At 51.2% G+C, this 18,350-nt stretch overlaps 1 protein-coding gene across 1 annotated transcript in view; it reads right to left on the minus strand.

Moving 5' to 3' along the window:
• The window catches only part of IRS2 (insulin receptor substrate 2), a 34,248-nt gene extending 20,671 nt beyond the window's left edge, over window positions 1–13,577 (minus strand). The window contains exon 1 of the mRNA XM_032246201.1: window positions 9,464–13,577. Within this exon, the coding sequence (XP_032102092.1) occupies window positions 9,464–13,460 (3,997 nt within the window). The 5' untranslated portion in view covers window positions 13,461–13,577. The remainder of the gene's footprint in view (window positions 1–9,463) is intronic.
• Window positions 13,578–18,350: the final 4,773 nt, after the last annotated feature.

Below are 18,350 nucleotides of genomic sequence, written 5' to 3' on the forward strand. Positions count from 1 at the left end.
ACAAGCTGCTCAATACACTCTAATCCATGACATGCTTAATCCTGCTCACTGCCTGGAGTTTCTAAAGGATTATGTGCATGGTTTTTAAATTTAGTAAGGAAATTCTGGCCTATTTCCCAAACGTTTCTCCCTGCTTCACAATTCCCCTTATCCATCTATCCATCTGGGGATGGGAAGTCCCAAACAAAGAAAGGAGGGCAGAGAGCCCCACCCAGCATGTGCTGGGCCAAGGCAGGGCAGGGCAGTCATGGATGAGGGTGGCCACTGAGATGATGGGTTCAGAAGTGGCTTCTACCACAGACCCGGGAGTTCATGGGGTCAAATGGTCCCTGACTTCAGTCCCTATTTTGGTAGCTTCGCAGCATGGAGCAATGTAGGTGCATGCCCTTCCCAGGTCCTCTGCAGAAGCTGAAAGTTTGCAGAGGGACCCAAACCTCACTGGAGAAAGGCTTCTGGCCTATTCACGAAGACCCCCACACCCCACCTCTGGATCAGTTTTTCTGGCTAATTTGGTGAGTGTTCAACAAACCCATCACTGCAAGGCAGGGTGTTCTGAGCTTGGCTTCCTTCTTAACCGGGAAGGAGGTCATTCACCCTGATAGCAAAATGCATTCCTGCTTTGCTCATCCTGCCAGGTCTCCAGTCTCAGCTGCTGTCTGGTGGGTCACAGGACTTACTGCTAGAGGAGCTGGCCAGGAAGGAGGGGCTCGCTCCTGCTGCTCAGGGACCTGACAGCTCACAGAAATCAACACTGCACTGTCTACAAGAGGTTCAGGCCATAGATTTGCCCATTATATTTTTTAAAGTGTGAGTATCTTAGGAATTTTTATGTGTTTGCTAAAGGGTTTCTTTCTGTTTTTGAAAGTGAGGTTACAGCCACGTCATTAGAAAGGTGGCAGCTCCTGTGAACTTAAATTTGTATGAAAACTATTTATCTTCATATAAGAATCCAGCTAAATGATTTTTTTTCCTGAGAATTGGAAAAAAAAAAAAAAGGCTCTTAAAAACAAAAAGGCACTGATGAAATACTCAAATCCCCAGAAGATAACCACCTAACAACAACTGATTAGTTACTTATTGGTCCTTAGGCAAATTCGAAATTGGTTAGTTTTCAAATAAACTCATTAAATAGGTTAATGACTCATTTCTTAGGAAAATGTTAATGGACTTATCCATAATGGGAAGTATACGATATTTCACTTAAAGAACAGGCCCCTGTCTTAGAGACACAGAGAGCAGTGGCCGAAAGCACCCACTGACTCATCAGTCACTGTGTCACCACCCAGGCTGAACCTGCTACACAGAACAGAGACTTCATTTCTGCTAGATAATGTCGACCTTTTGATTTCACTTAGCCCAGTAACTTTGTTCCCTCTTCTTTAACAAAGTAAATACATGACCTTAAATATTTGCCAAATCTTCTCCCCTCTCAGTAAACACCATCCACATGGTCATGAGTAGCCATATTTCTCTGATTTATAATGTGTTTCAATATTAGGAATTCTTCATTCTCTTATTTCTGGCTTTCAGGGTATCTTTTAGTCTATGTGTGAAGCAACTTACTAAAATGGTCCAAGGTAAAAAGACTAATCTCACTTCTACAAATACTAAGTTGACCTAAGGAGCACAGGTTGCATCCTGGGAGAAAGTTACTCATCAGCATACAAAGAATCAACTGAGATGTGTCATTGTTTGTATCACATTCTCCTATTCTTTCTTGATGATATCTACAAACAACTTTACCACGAATTAAATCAGTGACCTTGACTAAGACTCCCGAACTCCCACAACCTCTGTTTTCACAACCTTAAAATAAGTAAGTTACTTTATATCAACAATTCTTAACTCTTTATTCTCAAAACACCCTTGTGTATATTGTTTTAATTGTTGCCACCTGAATTGCAAGTCTTTTAATGTATTTGATGGTGGGAGTGGTGGGGAGGTATCCTACCAAGTATCATACAGTTTGTTTTACTAAGATATAATCAAAGACAGGGGAATCTAAGTTTTCCACTTTGTCAACACACCTAGAGGTCCAGGAAGCATGATGACTCGGAGTCCCCGGAACAGATCCACCATGAACTCGACTGTCAACTCTGAAACCCACTAGCAACATGACAGCCTTGAAAGCAGTATCAAATCCTAAACTCTCCAAACCGGCGGATATAAAAACTGATTAAAATAAATAGAGGGCTTTCTTATAATATCTAGTCCTCCTCCTCAATTGTCCCCATTTTACTTTGAATTGATACCAAGTGGAAGAAAAAGGGACAGAGGGAATATATAAGTAACTACCACTCCAGCAAAATATTGACTTGAATGTTGCTTGAGGTAAGGGTCTAGAATAAAATCCCAATGTAATTATTGCTTATGAGCTTTCCGAGCAGACAATATGACATAAGAGAACTGAGCTAGAGATACTAAGATGCTATGAGGTTGAACCTGACACTCCTTCTCCTTTTGGCTCAGAGATCTTGGGCAAGTCATGTGGCCTCTCCATGCTGTGGGTTCTTGATTCCATTAAATGGGGTTTATGGTGGCTCTCCTACGCCGTAGGATTTTTTTTGAATATTATATAATACTATGTACAGGAAAATGTCCTAACACTATAAAGGGAAGAAAAACACTTTTTGAATTTTACACAACTCTTTTACCCAAAGAGAAGAGGGGCAGGCAATTCTCTGTCAATATTGATCCCAATAACAGTACAGTGTCATTAGAGTCAACTTCAACAACGTTTTTTCAAAATCTTCAGTTGCCAATCGTGTACCAAGTTCTAGGATTACCTGTTACACTTATAGTTTGGAGGCCAAAGATCGACTTATTTAAGTCCACAGAATGCATAGAAAAAGCACTATAACATATTATTAAATATTAAAGATTCTACATTAATACCATGCAAAAGAATGAGTCGTCCTTTTCTTTTATTTATTTATTTATTTTTTTTTTTGAGGTGGAGTTTTGCTCTTTGTTGCCCAGGCTGGAGTGCAGTGGTACAATCTTGGCTCATTACAACGTCCGCCTCCCTGGTTTAAGCGATTCTCCTGTCTCAGTCTCCTGAATAGCTGGGATTACAGGCACACGGCACCATGCCCCACCAATTTTTGTATTTTTAGTAGAGACGGGGTTTCAACATGTTGGCCAGGCTGGTCTCAAACTCCTGACCTCAGGTGATCTGCCTGCCTTGGTCTCCCAAAGTGCTGGGATTACAGGCATGAGCCACCGCGCCCCGCCAAGAATGAGTCATGATTTCAAGGTAATAAAATCGCATAGTATAATAGAATTTTAAGGTAAAAAAAATCACATAGCATAATGAACTCTATCATAATATCTGTTTTTATGCAACGACAACAATTGAAATTTCATACCACAGCATAACTGACTCAAGTATTTGTACCAATTGCATAGGGTTAAAGTAACAGTAGACTATGCTCAAGTTATAAAGTTTCAACATGAACAGAAAACACATCATTAGTGCTTGAATTTCAGATATGGAAAAAAAAATCACATGGAGCCTCTTGGAGCATGACTGGATAAGATATTATGGAACCCCGCACACACACACACACACACACCAGTCCCAAATATTTATTTCTGGAAAACCTGATACTCTTTAAAATGAATATTAAAAGACCCAGCATTTACAGAGTGCAATGCATGTGATCACTTATCTTTAAAAAATATACTGTGGGTCAAAATAGCTGATCAAATATTCCAAATTTTAGTAAAAACGCAGTAAGCAAGGAATATTTTATAAACCTTGTTTGTGTATACAGGTATGTATGACATAAGAAAACTGGACAAAGTTTCCAAGGCTTCACCTTTATCCATTCAAGTTTTACAGTGTCTTTGGACACATAAAAGTGACTCTATACAAACTTAGTATTTTCCTAGTCTAATAGAAAATTAATCAGAAACACCAAATTGACTATTTTCTCATTTGTAAACATGCAACCTGTAAGTTTGAATCTAATCTATTATTACACAATTCTTATATGATGAATTCACTAAAATAATAAAGCTGTAGAACAAAGAAGTATCTTGCATTTTTTACCCCTACAGAGCAGAATGCTGGTATACAATATATACTCCAACCCTCTAAATACTAACCTGCACCTATGCATTTTATTTTAGCACCCAGTTAATGTAAGTCTCTGTAGCTATCTTGAAAGAAATTGAAATCAGGAGCATTCATCATCCTCATCATCTCCTTCATGCCAAATGACCTTATCAATTTTCTTCAGAAAAGTCTAGCACTAAACTCCGTGAACAATAATCTACCTTAAATTAGTCAGAGTAACCACTGCAGCCTTGAAGAACCCACTCAAACCAAACATAGAGTGTCCCTATCTGAACTTGGATAGCATTATTTTCACAACAACCAGGACCTGACAGTTAATATGTTTATAACCAATACTTTTGAACATTGAGAAAATTTTGTTTTCATTTGTTCATGAAAATGCCAATATTAAAATGCTTTGTTCATCTTGTACAGAAATATTCATTCTGCTGTCATCTGTACTTGAGAAATTCAACAGAGAATCCACCCCTATTACAGTTGTCCAAATGCAGGACGGGAGCACAGCACTTTGCTTCACACGGTTTTCCTTACTCTAATTGGTAATGCAGATAAAAGAATAAAGTTATATTTCCCTTAAGTTTCTAAGGTGAAATGGGAACACTTGACTCTGTGCTACTCCCCCTACAAAAAACCCCAAACAAACAAACAAACAAAAACCCTTTCTCCTTGCCAAATCTGATACCAAAACTGGCTAGCTCTTAAAACTATGCTTCCAAAGAAAATGCATTCGTGGGAATTGTAACAGAAAACCCATTATACTCATGCTGTTACTAAAACATCTGCAAGTTCTTCTCTTCAAAAAAAAGAGCCTCATTTTAAATACTGATACTTCTAAAGAAAATAAAACATCACTTCTCTACTAAGATTCTTTTTTAGGGGGTAGAAAAACAAAAGAATCACATATTTCCTGAAACTGCAGAATGACAACCCTAACTAAATCAATCCCAAAGAATGAAACCCCAGACTGAACAATGAGTAAACAACTGCAGGGTCCTGTTTTTCTTTCAATGAGTTCGGCATTAAGAGACGATTTTTAAAACGTGTATTCAAATTACGCAGTTTGACCTTGTCAACATCTCTTAATACACAAACAAGTTCTAAAAGGTAAGCAGAAGCTCATTCTCCATATAGTTTCAGGATTACCATACTGTTTTCTCTAATTGTTACTCTACTATGTAATTTAGAACACCACTTTGTTACAATCTGTTCCTAAATATCTACGAACAGATCTTAAGTTAAATAAAGGGGGAAAACCATTGTTTAATGGCTGTAGGGAGACTGGAGTGGAACCAGCAATGAAGCAGAAAAGGTAGCATTTTTTAAGGTCCTGGCTCCATTTTCAGACTACTCTGTTACTGTTTGTTTCAATTTAAGGGCACCCACTTACAAAAGTGTCTCTCCTGTATACATTCATGGCTTCAAAGCAGTAAGTAACAACAATTGGATTTATTAGCATCTTCCTTTAGAAGAGCTTAAAACACTCTTGATGTTTATGATCTCATTTACCTTCCAGCTTGTGACACAAAAAGGGGAGGATTGTAATTACCCCCATTTTACAGACAGGGAAAGTGAGAAGGAAGGATTAAGTGGCTTGCCCATAGCCACACAATGACTCATTAAGATCAGCAACTAGAAACCTTGTTTCCTGATTCCTTGTTTAGTGTTCCACATACTACGCTTCCTTCTATGAAGTACTATTTTTGTAAAGGTTTCTCTTTCAATAAAAGAAACAGAGCAAGTCACGTGACTTTCATTCACGAAAGCCCGTGTGTGTTTTCATTAGCACCTTGGTTGTCCGCTCCTGTGACTAGCGTGGGAGCAATGCACACACTATTATCTTATTACGGCCAGAGCCAGCCAACTAAAGCGAACCCGCACCTGCCACAGCAAACACAACGCTTGTGATGTTTGCCAGTCATCTCACTGGATATCTGAATTTAGGGAAATTCTCTCCTTTACGACTTCAAAAGGCAAAACTTTTCAACATAAATTGTGATTTTATTGTCAGTTTGGAAACATGTCTCTTATTCTTTCACCATAGGATAAGAATTGATAGTCCTTTTATTAAACAAAATTTAAATATGGATACTTTCAGTGGTAATTCTTATCTAACCTGTTTTATACATACATACATATATATGCCATTTTTAGAGCAAAATCCCACTGAAGAGGAACACTAAAACAGCATACTTTATGGCGTTCACCAATCTACCATCCTAACACCAAAACACATAGCGTTAACTTTAAAAATCAGTTTTAAAGCACAGGAAATTCAGTAGCATATTTCCAATTCCCAAAAAACAACAAAACCTAACAGACTGGTTAGAGTTTTCCACAAGCACACACACCAAAAATGCATGATAAGTAACCTTCACTTGACCTCAAATAAGGTGCATAATTTAAAGTTTGCTCTGGACTAATAAAAATAGATGTACCTGAGATACTTTTTGATTGGCTCTTGCATTGAAACCCACCCCTATTCACAATTCCATTGTAAACAACTGCCAGACATGGCTGGAATCTTACCTCTCTGCTGCCACTTATGGAAATACCAAACATTACCCAAGTAACCCCAAATTATTATGCATCAGCATCACTAATGATGTCTTCCCACGCAGAACACAAGGAGCTCAGGGTGGAAACACAGGCCACTTCTAAGAGCCAGACAGGGCAGAGGGCCACCCAGGAAGTGCTTTCTCTATTTCATCTTCAAAGACATGCTTTGCAAGTCTGCCTTCTACAAATCATTTCCTCAAAGGACGCTTATCTACTACTATGAACACTGTATTCATGAGCACCACAGACACACTTCTAGTGCATGTGTGAGCTAAATAAAAGTGGATGCTCGTCCCAAGTTCCTAAATGTTTCCTTTCTGTCCCAACAGACCACAACTTTGGCACAACGCGGACTAAGGTGACTAGCCTTTCCTGTTCTCCTGTTCTCTGTGTTCAATTTAGTTTACCAGAAACCCGATGGGGCAGGTATTGCTGTCTTCAAAATGTCATTTTGGCGTGGCGGACTGACTGCAGTTATCTATTTTGATTTAAAGGAGTCCTTTTACTTCTTAGAAGAGGGTTCATCCTGATACCCACACAAACTTGGGACAAACAGCAGCCCCAGTGATCTCCCATCTTTGTTCAGCAGCCATAGAATACACACTGTTGTTTGGACTTCAGAATCGAGAATCATATGGGCTGAAAGGAATTTTATGCTCGTAGGAAATCTTAAAAACTCAATCCAGTCTCTAAATAAACTTAACTCTTAGAGTTCAAAATTTTCACTAGCCTGAAAACGGCATTATCTCCTATTTGGATTCCAATTCTGAACGTATCGACTTGATCAGAAAGGCCTTGAGTCCCTCCAGGCCTGTAGACACAAATTCCAGCTCACATCCACTGCCACGGCAGAGCCCACGGCTGGGGCCCCACCATCACCCAGTCCAGGTTTGTCCCACTGACTCCACTGAAAGCAGGAAAAGGTGTTATGTTCTCAGGCTGCTTTTCTGATTAGAATCAGATTCAGGCAAGATGTAGCCGCTTTCATGTTCACTCCAGCATATATCCGTTTGTGCACTCATAAAGGTGTGTTTCTCCACCAATTATGCCGCTGCTGCTGTGTTTATAATGGTCTGTGTCTTATAAGGCAGCTAATCCTTCAACTCTCTGACACACTCGCAATAGTGTTTAACTCCAACCAAAGTGGCCTTCATCTGAGAACCACTGTTCATGGGATACGTTCTGGCAACTTCCAGTGATTTAATTGGATGCTGAAGCACCACACTCCTGACAGTTCTCTACAACTCTTTTTCATCTTCTAGTCTATGGTTTTAATAAAGGAAATAGCCTTTCCTCTATTTCACTAGAATAACAGGAGATGCACCCCACAGCTGTAATTTCAAATCCCATGGACCAACAGTCCTAAATATACTATAAAACAGATACTGGATTTGGATAGCATTAAACTGGTCTAGTTAGGAGCAAAAGGCTGGGAATCCCACTTTGGTCCTCATCTTGTGACCCTTGAAGACTGCTTAAACCTTAGGCTCACATCTAGTCCAAAATCCAAATAATACTATTTGTTGCTATATGTTTCACTGTTCCCACAAAGCCTCCATCCTGCTAGGAACCGTACAAAGAAAACAGCTACAAAATGAAATAAACGCTCTGGAATTGAACATTCACCTTTCCCTTTCATCTCCCCCATCCCAAGCATCATTCAAAGTTTATACAGCCAGAATGCACCACCAGCTGCAAAGTCAGCCCAGCTCTCTCTCCTCATGGATATTTGATGAGAACGACAAGAACAACACCAGGCACCCTCCTATCCAATTGTTCTTGAGAATACCTGTGTTTTTTGTCTTTCCCTTGTCTTCTCCAAAGCACTGGTTCTAAATCCTGGCTGCACACTCGGATCATCTGGACAACTCTGAAAAACGCCCTCCCTGCCTCCCAGCCATCTTATGTTTTACCTGAATGTGTCTGGGGTGAGGCCCAACAGGCAATTTTTCACTCCTCCCCAGGTGAGTCTCCCCTGGGACAGGGTCCTCAGAGAGTTGTCCCCTCGGCCAGCAGCATGAGCCCTGTGTAGAAACGCTCTAGAAATGCAGAGCCTGAGCCCCGCCCCAAAGCTACAACATCAGAAGCTGCGGGGTTAACCCAAGCAGGAGATCCCTGTTTCAGCAAAGCAGCCAGGTAACTCACACGTATGCTCAGGTAGAACACTACTGCATTATTAGACTGTGTTTATGCAGCCTCACCGTGTCACCCCTCAAGAGAAAAATAATGCCTCTGATGGAAAAGCTCCTACAGTGGATGTGTCAAACTGAAACGGTTAACTGTGGCCGTTAGCAGCCATCAAAAAATGGATGCTCATTTTTTAAATGACTTTCAGGTCTGGACCTCCAGGCTCACCAAGAATCAGGAGGAGCACGGCTCCAGAAACATAGGGAAAGGTGCAGGCTGTGGCTGGGGGCAGCGGTGTGGACCTGCAGGTTCTCCCCGAAGAACGGACCCAGGTACCCAGAGGAAGAGAGCCGGGTGCCCCGCGGCCTCCAGGGCTGCTGGTCTGGGAGATCTTCTACTGTTTGAAGGGACGGGGGACTGTGGGGCACACAGGATGGGTAGATGTGTGGGGCCTCAAAAAATCACTTCCCTCCCACGCGGAAAACGTCACCTGCAACTCAAAGATGAGTTGAACGTTCCTGGAAATTCTCTGAAGTTAGAGAACAAGGTAGACCATGGAAAAACAAAACAACAGCCAAGGTCAAGCTGATGACTTTTGGATCAAAGTCCCCAAGAAGTGAGGGCCATGAAACCCAAGGGGACCTCCATCCGCTGCCCCACCCCTCCCCTTCCCGCAGACGCCAAAGCAAAAGGCCTCACCTTTCACGATGGTGGCCTCCTTTAAGTGGTGGGACAAGAAGTCGATGCTGGCGTACGTGTTAGCAGCAGGCAGGGTTCCGGGACCCGGGCCCCCGCACCCGCCGCCCGCGCTGCTGACGCCCACGGCGCTGATGAGACCCCCGAGGTTTCGGGTCCGGCCCCAGGAGCTCTTGTCTCCCGGCTGCGGGAGCTGCGGCGGTGGAGGCTGCTGCTGCGGTGACGTCCCGGGTTCCTCCCTCACGTCGATGGCGATGTAGTTGAGGCCGTTCTGGAAGCCGGCGGAGGTCTCCCTGCGCATTGGGGAACCGCTGCTCCCAGGACAGCCCACCAAGCCTCCAGGCTGGCCCGGGGTCCACGGCCGGCCCTGTGGGGCCGAGGGGGGAGCCGGCTGCACCTGTCGGGGAGAGGTGGGCGGCTCCTCGCTCCCTCCAGGGCCGCCGCCCACGCCACCCTCGCTGCTTTTCCTGAGAGACACGTTTTCCACGGAGGCCGAGTTGTGGCGCTTGGGGTTGTGGGCGAAGGAAGGGGACACGGGGGTGACCGTCGTGGTGGAGGAGAAGGTCTCGGAGCTGTGGCGGCGGCGGCCGCCCTGCGGGTCCGCGCGGATGACCTTGGCGCCGCGGTGGGGGTCGGGGGGCTGGCCGGCCTGCAGGAAGGCCTCCACCCCGGATACCTGCTCCATGAGGCTCAGCCTTTTCACTCCTGCCGTCGGGCTGGCCACGCGGGCGGCTTCCGGCTTCTGGGGGGCCACGATGGGCTGCGGCGGCGTGGCAGCCACGCCGAATGCCATCTCGGTGTAATCACCATTGTCCCCGGTCTCCGAAGACGTCGACGAGGCGGCGCCCGGGCCCTGGGTGGCGGTGGCAGTGGTGGTGGTGGCCGAAGCAGGAGGCAGGCGGTACAGCTCCCCCGGGGGTGGTGGTGGCGGTGGCAGCTGCAGCGACAAGGACGGGGACGCGGGAGGGCGCGGGGGCAGCGGCGGGTACGGGGAAGAGCCCTCGGGGGACAGGAGAGCGTCCAGGGAGCCCACGGGGTGGCCGCTCCGGGCACCCGGCTTGGGAGACTTGGGGGAGCTGAAGTCGAGGTTCATGTAGTCGGAGAGCGGGGAGCGCTGCCGGCTGTCGCTGCTGGTGCCCGGGGTGCCCGAGCCCAACGACGAGGCTGGACTGCTGGCGGACAACAGCGAGGACGACGAGGCCGCGGAAGCCAGCAGGGGAGGCGCGGGCGGAGACAGGCGGGGGCCCGGCTCGCCGAAGTCGATGTTGATGTACTCGCCGGGACTCTTGGGCTCCGGGGGCAGGGGGTACTCGTGCATGCTGGGCAGGCTGGGCAGCCCCTCCAGGGACAGGCGCGTGGGCCGCACCGCCCGGCCGCGCTGGCCCAGGAAGCCGTCGGGGCGGCCGCTGCCAGGCCGCGGGGGCAAAGGCACTAGTGGGTGAGGGGGTTGCGTGGGGCCAGCCCCCTGCGTGGCCTGAGGCTCCAGCCGCTCCTCCTCCAGGATACGCCCCACGGGGGAGCTCATGAGCACGTACTGGTCGCTGTCGCCGCCACACGTGTAGGGCGCCTTATAGGAGCGCGGCAAGGTGCTGTAGCAGCAGCCTGGGACGCCCCTAAGCGGCTCTCCGCCGGCGTGCAGGGCAGCGGAGAAGAGGTCGGGCGGGGTGCCCGCGTCACCGGGGGACATGTTGAGGTAGTCCCCGTTGGGCAGCAGTTTGCTGTCCGCGTGCTCCATGGGCAGCTTGGAGCCGCACCACATGCGCATGTACCCGCTGTCCTCGGGCGAGCTCTCGGCGGGCGAGCTGACCTTGTAGCTGCCCCCGCTGGCAGGAAAGGTCCTGCTGGCCGCAGAGGTGGGCGCTGGGCCCGCAGGCCCCGCGGGGGGCACGGCGGCGGCGGCGAGGGCCCTGGGCTGCAGGATCTGCTTGGGGGCGGACACGCTGGCGGGGCTCATGGGCATGTAGTCGCTCCTGCAGCTGCCTCTTCCGCTACCCGCAAGGGCCGCGCCGGGCGTCATGGGCATGTAGCCGTCGTCTGCGCCCAGGTTGCTGCTGGAGCTCCGGTGGGAGCCGATCTCGATGTCCCCGTAGTCCTCCGGGTAGGGGTGGTAGGCCACCTTAGGGGAGGACGCGGGGCAGGACGGGCAGAGGCGGCCCGCGCTGCCCGAGAAGGTGGCCCGCATCAGCGTGTACTCATCCAGCGAGGCAGAGGAAGGCTGGGGCACCGGCCTCTGCCGGGCCGGCGTGGTCAGGGAGTAGGTCCTTTTGCGCAGCCCTCGGTCCAGGTCCTGGGCCGCGTCCCCCGACACCCTGCGGTAGGGGCGGCCGCAGTGGCTCAGGGGCCTGTCCATGGTCATGTACCCGTACAGCTCGTTGCCGCCGCCGCCGCCGTCCCGGGCCGGGGGCGTCTCCGCAATGGACTCGGGCGTGTTGCTCCGGTGGCTGCAGAAGGCGCGCAGGTCGCCGGGGCTGGAGCCGTACTCGTCCAGGGACATGAAGCCGGGGTCGCTAGGGGAGCCCGAGGCGGAGGCGCTGCTGCTGGAGGGCCGCTGGCCGGGGCCGTGGTGCAGCGGGTGCGGCAGGGGCGGGTGCGCGCCCGGCAGCGGCGGGTAGGATCCCGAGCCGTGGCCGCTGCTGGACGACAGGGAGCCGGGGCTGGTGGCGGCGGGCGGCGAGTGCGCCACAGGCATGGACATGGAGCGGCTGTGCTGCAGCGCGCCGCCTGCCGGCAGCAGCGCCACCTTGCTTCCGCGGCCGCCGCAGCCGCCGCTCAGGGTGTGCGAGCGGCTCAGGGGCGCGCGCGCCGGCCCGGGGCTCAGGGGGCTCCCGGCCACCGACACCGGCCTGGCGCCCGCGCCCGCGGCCGCGGCCCCCGCCGCCGCCGCTGCCGCGCCGCCGTCGCCCTCGCTGGCGGTGCGCACCCGGCACGAGCTGCACTTGGCGGCCGGCGGGGTGGCGGCCAGGCTGTCGGTGCGCGAGCGGCGCACCAGGCCCGTCTGGCTGGGGGGCAGGTTGACCAGGTGGTGGTGGCGGCGCGCGCCGGGCACGCTGATGGGGTGCGTGGCCGACGACCCCGACGACTGGCTCTTGCTGCGCGGCCGGAACTCGAAGAGCTCCTTGAGCGCCTTCATGGCCTCCAGGATGGTCTCGTGGATGTTCTGCGCCACCACCGAGTCGTCCGCCTGCATCCAGAGCTCGCCGGGGCCCGTGACGGCCGAGCGGCCCACCTCGATGAAGAAGAAGCTGTCCGAGTGGCCGCAGCGGCGGATGTTCATGAGCTGCAGCGTCACCGACGGCTGCTCGCAGTTGAGCTTCACGAAGCCGATGGTGCGCGCCGACAGGCACAGGCGGTACACGCCCGTCAGGTTCTTGCTCTGGCCCAGGCCCTTGGGCTTCAGGTTCACCTGCCACACCTCGCGGTAGGCGGCCGTGGCGGGCGCCACCAGCCCGTAGTTGTCCTCGGCGCCGGCGGCGCCAGCGGAGCCGCCCAGGGCTGCGGGCAGGGAGCCGCTACAGGAGGCGGCGGGCGCGGCGGCGGGGGGCGCGTCTCCGGCGGCCGCGCGGCCCTCGCTGACCAGGTCGGTGAGCGCGCGGTACCAGCCCTCCTGCTCCTGCTCGTTCTCGGCGGCCACGGCGAAGTACTCGTCCTTGGTGTAGAGGGCGATCAGGTACTTGTGCTTGGCGTCGGCGCGCTTGTTGATGTTGAGGCAGCAGTCGAGCGCGATCACCCGCTTCGGCGCGCCCGCCTTGCTCCGCCACTTCTTCTCGCTCTCGTAGTACTCGAGCCGCGGCGGCTGCGGCGCCGACCCCCCGCCCGCCGTCGCCTCGTCGCCGCCCGCGCCGGGCCCGCGCAGCACGAAGAAGCGCTTGTGGCCGTGCTTCTGCTTGCGCAGGTAGCCGCACTTGCGCACGCTGTGGTTGTTGTTGTTGTTGTTGTTGTTGAGGTTGGGGCCGTCTCCGCTCGCCGGCCCGGGCGGCCCCTGCCGCGGCGGGCTCGCCATCGCGGGCGCTTCAGGCCGCGCCGCCCAGGCCCGGCGCCCAGGGGCTGGGGCGAGGGGCAGAGAGGGCGCGGGCGGGGGCGGCTCCCTCCCACCCTTGCGCCCGGCCGCCCGCCCGAGCACGCGTCCCTCGGGCCCAGGCGGCTGGGAAGGTCCGGGGAGGCCCGCGGGGGCCAGCCCCGCTCGGCGGCGCCGCGCCCTCCGCGCTCCGGGGGCTCCCGAGGATGCCCGGCGCGGGCGGTGGCCGCCCCCCGGCCCGGCTGCCTGCGGCCGCTGCCTCCCTGGCTCTCGGGCGGCGCCTGGGGACGCGCTGGCTGGGCCGGGAGTCGGGGTCCCCGAGCCGCGGGGCCGAGCCTAAGGCGCGCGCGGCCGCACCGGGGCTGCTGCCGCCGGGGAGCCGGGGTGCGCCGGGGCGCTTGGGGTCCGCGTCGCCGCCGGGGCTGCTGCTGCTGCTGCCGTTGCCAACGGCGACCCGGGCTCGTCGCGGTCCCCGCCGCACAGTGAGTAACACATCGCGCACCGAGTGACTGAACTAAGAAGAGCAAAACAACATGTGACTCGGCGTTACGCAGGCACACACGGCGCGGCCGCCCCGCCCCGCCGCCCCGCATTGGCGCCGCGCCCCCCGACGGACGGCTCGCCTGGCCAATCGGCGCGCGGCTCGCGGGGGCGGGCCGCGCGCCCCCGCCCCGCCCCCCTTTCTCCCCGGGCCGCGTTTCCCGCCGTCCCCTCCCCCTCCAGCGGAGGCCTCGGCCCGGCCGGGCGGGGTGGGGGCGGCCCCGGCCTCATTAATCAGCAGCTCGCTGCGGATGCCGGCGGAGAAGATGCCACCCAAGGCGGGAAAAGGGGCGCGGAGGAGGGGCGGGGCGGGCCGCGGCGCGCAGGGCCCTTCGCTCCCGCCTCGGACTCAATTAATTGGGCTCGAGCTTCCGCCGGGGAGGGGGCGCTGGGCGGGGCCGCGCGGGGCGGGGCGGGGGATCGGGACCGGCGGCGGGGGCTGAGGCCTCGCGGGGGACGCCAGGGCGGCTAGCAGGGCCGTGCTCTCGGGACGCGGGGTCCCCAGTTTGGGCGAGGGCGGCCGCTCCCACGCTTAGGGTGGGCGCGCCCTCTCCGCGTCCCCGTACCCCGTTCCAGTCCCCCGTCCCGGTGCCCCGCAGCCGCGGAGCGTGGGGAGGTTCCGGGGCCGGCGGCCGTGGGTTCGCGAGCCTCCCGTTCGTCCCAGCGCTCCGGATCGAGAGCGGCGCGCGCCCTTCCCTGGAGGACAGCCGGGCTGCGAGGGGCGCGGAGGGGCGCCAGGGTCCCACCCGCCCGCGGGCACTGTCCGGGGCGTCCTCGGCGCCATTCACTTGTCAGCTTCTCGGGAAGTTGAAGTCGCGTTTGGGAGGTAATAGGAGAAACGTCGGGGACGGCAGGCGGAGAAAGTGCGGTTTCAGTTACGCCGGGGAGAGGGCGGGCCCGCGAGCCGGCGGCCCCGGAGCCGGGAGACCGCGCGGGCGTCCACGCAGCCCCCGCGGGAGCCCCCCTTCCTTCCGCAGGGGCGTCCTCTCCGCCCGCCCCCGCGGGAGCCCCCCTTCCTTCCGCAGGGGCGTCCTCTCCCCCCGCCCCCGCGGGAGCCCCCCTTCCTTCCGCAGGGGCGTCCTCTACCCACACCGCTGCGGGAGCCCCCCCTTCCTTCCGCAGGGGCGTCCTCTCCCCCCACCGGTGCGGGAGCCCCCCTTCCTTCCACACCGGGGCGTCCTCTCCCCCCGCCGCTGCGGGAGCCCCCCTTCCTTCCACACCGGGGCGTCCTCTCCCCGCGCCGCTGCGGGAGCCCCCCTTCCTTCCACACCGGGGCGTCCTCCCACCCCGCCGCTGCGGGAGCCCCCCTTCCTTCCACACCGGGGCGTCCTCTCCCCCCGCCGCTGCGGGAGCCCCCTTCCTTCCACACCGGGGCGTCCTCTCCCCACGCCGTTGCGGGATCCCCCCATTCCTTCCACATTGGGTCCTCTGCCCCACAGGAGCGCCCCGCGCCCAGCGTACGGGCAGGTGGGCGTCCCCTACCTGTGTGCGCAGTGCAGGCGGCGATGGCCAAGTTGGAGATGCCCTTGGAGCACTGCTTCGGATTCTTCCATCTACGACTTGAAAAGCCCATAGCAAATAAGCACCCCTACGACCGCATCTCTTCAGTGACCAGCTCAGGGTGAGGTGAGGGCTCCCTGACTTCAGATCCGACCGTTTGCCGACCGTGTGCGATGAAGAAAGCTCAACAAAATAAGCCTTTTTTAAAAAAGGCTGTTTTTCAAAAAACAATTATGTCTTCATGAGATTATTTACAGCAATAATTTATCTTAATCTTGGTTATTGTTAAGTCGCGGATGTTTACCTGTGAATGTCCTCTATCATGTCTACAAGCATTTAAAATGTAATAAAATCTTAATCTAAGAGAAAATAAGTAATTTTTAAAGGGTGGTACGTATTTTAACATATTTTAGGAACACCTGACTTGAAGATTGTGTTGGCTAATTATATGTGCCAAGAGAGACCTGACTAGTACAAATATTATAATGTTTTTGTTTTTACATGTATATAGTTCGGATTATTGATTAGTAGCCTGAATTTAGGAAGAATAGTCGGTATGGCAAATATAACACAATGTGACTCGAAGAGGTGTGTTTAAAGTTGATCCGTTTTTAAACCATACCTTTAAAAAATAATACTTCAAGGAATGCCATTTTAAGTCTGTGCACCTGTATGTGTGCATGTGTGCGTATTTGTGTATAATAGATTGTGTATGATTGTGTGTGTGTACAGGTATGATTATGTGTGTATGATCGTGTGTATGGGTATGATTGTGAATAAGTGTATATAGGTGTGATTGTGTATGATTGTGTGTATAGGTGTGATTATGTATGTATGATTGTGTATGTGTATAGGTATGATTATGTGTGTATGACTGTGTGTTGGGGGCACCACCTTTATGAACGTTGTGCTTTGGTGTTGTTCCATTTAGGCCTTGTTACCATTTTTTATGTTCACAAATGTTGCCTAGCAATATGTCTACTCAGGAAAGATGAGGGATTCTTATCTTGGAGCTTGGAGAAAATGTGGTGTAGTTTTATTGGCTTTGTGATCACTTCCATCCCACTTTATGAGGATGTAAATGGGCCACCTCTATGTTCCTGTATGTTGCCAACAATCCATAGACAGTGATAAAGGGCCCACCGCTTTTGAACATCATCGTGGTTTCTTCTGAGAAAGTATGTTTTACAATATTTTTTTTCTTTTTCATTTTGAATTTTAATATGACGTTAGATTTTCATAACTGTATTGATATTTGCTTGCTGTGCCGGTCACACATTAGCAAGTGTCTTTTCCTGTTTGCTTGTTTCTTGGGGCCATCCCAGTGCTAAATGCCAGTGTTTTAAGCTAAGGTGTCAGCAGCTCTGGATTGGCAGTTAGCACTTTCCCCAAGTACTGCCTCAGTTACCGGACTGGGGACAAAAGAGAGAAGGGTAAAGAATTATCACCTGTATCGGTGATATTCTGCCATAGAGAGCATAAATTTCCTACAGCAAAATGGAAATGTAATTCTGCAGTTAGAACCTCTAAATACAAATGTGGGTGATACACTTTCAATTCTCATTGCAAGTCAGCCCATGGAACACAACAGTAAGGAACTGTAATCAGAAGTATTCCAGTTTTCTTCCTAACCCGAGGAACTTGTTTTCTTTCCCCCTTTCTATTGCCAGATAAGCTATTTATTTATTTAAAGCTTGTTGTACACCTTGTGATTTTCCAACTGTTCTTCCATACTTTTTCAGCAAAAGTCAGCTAATAACATCTGCCAACATACTCTGCACGCAGGACTGGCTGCTGCTGGCATGGCCTCTTGCCAGCAAACAGCCTGGTTGAAATATTTTCTCATGGTCCAAGATCTTTCTTTGGAAGCTTTCTTTCCTTTCACAGTTAATAAAATGGCTATATCTTTCAGCAGGAAGTTTGTTTTTTGTATTTTCAACAGAATCATATACAATAGTGATTATTTTATTAAAAGTTTTCTGAAGTAATTACTTTTCATGAAAGAATCAATTATATAAAAGTGTAGAGATTAAAAATGTTACAGGTTCACAATACAAATACTGGTATCACTACCAATAATGAACATCATTCATTCTTTTCTTTGTTTCATATAAGAGAGGCAAGTATGGGAGGAGAAAAGTGGATAGCATTTTATTGCTTGTGAAATTTTCTTTCTTTTTTTGGTTCTTTGACCTGTAGGCGTTTGACAGTATTTTGTATTTAGGTGAACTCAATCTAAAAACTAAGCAGATTAATTGGAATGCTACATAACTAGTTAGAACAGCTTTAATTTAAAAGGTATTTTAAGAGGGAAAGATTTTGAACTTCACAGGTTTCTGTCAAAGGATATATTTAATCTTTAAAATGAATGGCACCATTTCATCACATTTCATTTTATTGGATAATGTTGTTTAGTAGCTCATTTAAGGAATTGCATTCCTATGATGAATGAACTGTGGACAGACTTTTCCCCATCTAGGATGTATGAGGAGACTTCTTGCACTTTACCAGCAAATTTTTTTCTGCACAAATTTATTTGCTAATTTTTCAACTGAAATTTCACAAGAGTTTTGTAACATCCTAACTCTGTGTATGTACAACAGAATGACTTACATGAGAGAATGTAACTGCTGTTTGGATCATTTACTGTGCATGGCATTGCAAACATTTAAAGTATCAGGATTTGTTAATGGAATTGATCAGCCCCTTGGAAATTATAAAGGCTTTCTACTTGAGTGTTTATTCTTCTTGTTAAAAATATGGATCTGTCTCTCTCCTAAATTTTCATTGGATGAGGGAGAATTTTCTAAAAGTTAAGATTATTTAATGTGCATA

This window comes from Sapajus apella, unplaced genomic scaffold (genome assembly GCF_009761245.1).
Source record: "Sapajus apella isolate SASKATOON/1434 unplaced genomic scaffold, GSC_monkey_1.0 scaffold60, whole genome shotgun sequence".
Taxonomy (NCBI): domain Eukaryota; kingdom Metazoa; phylum Chordata; class Mammalia; order Primates; family Cebidae; genus Sapajus; species Sapajus apella.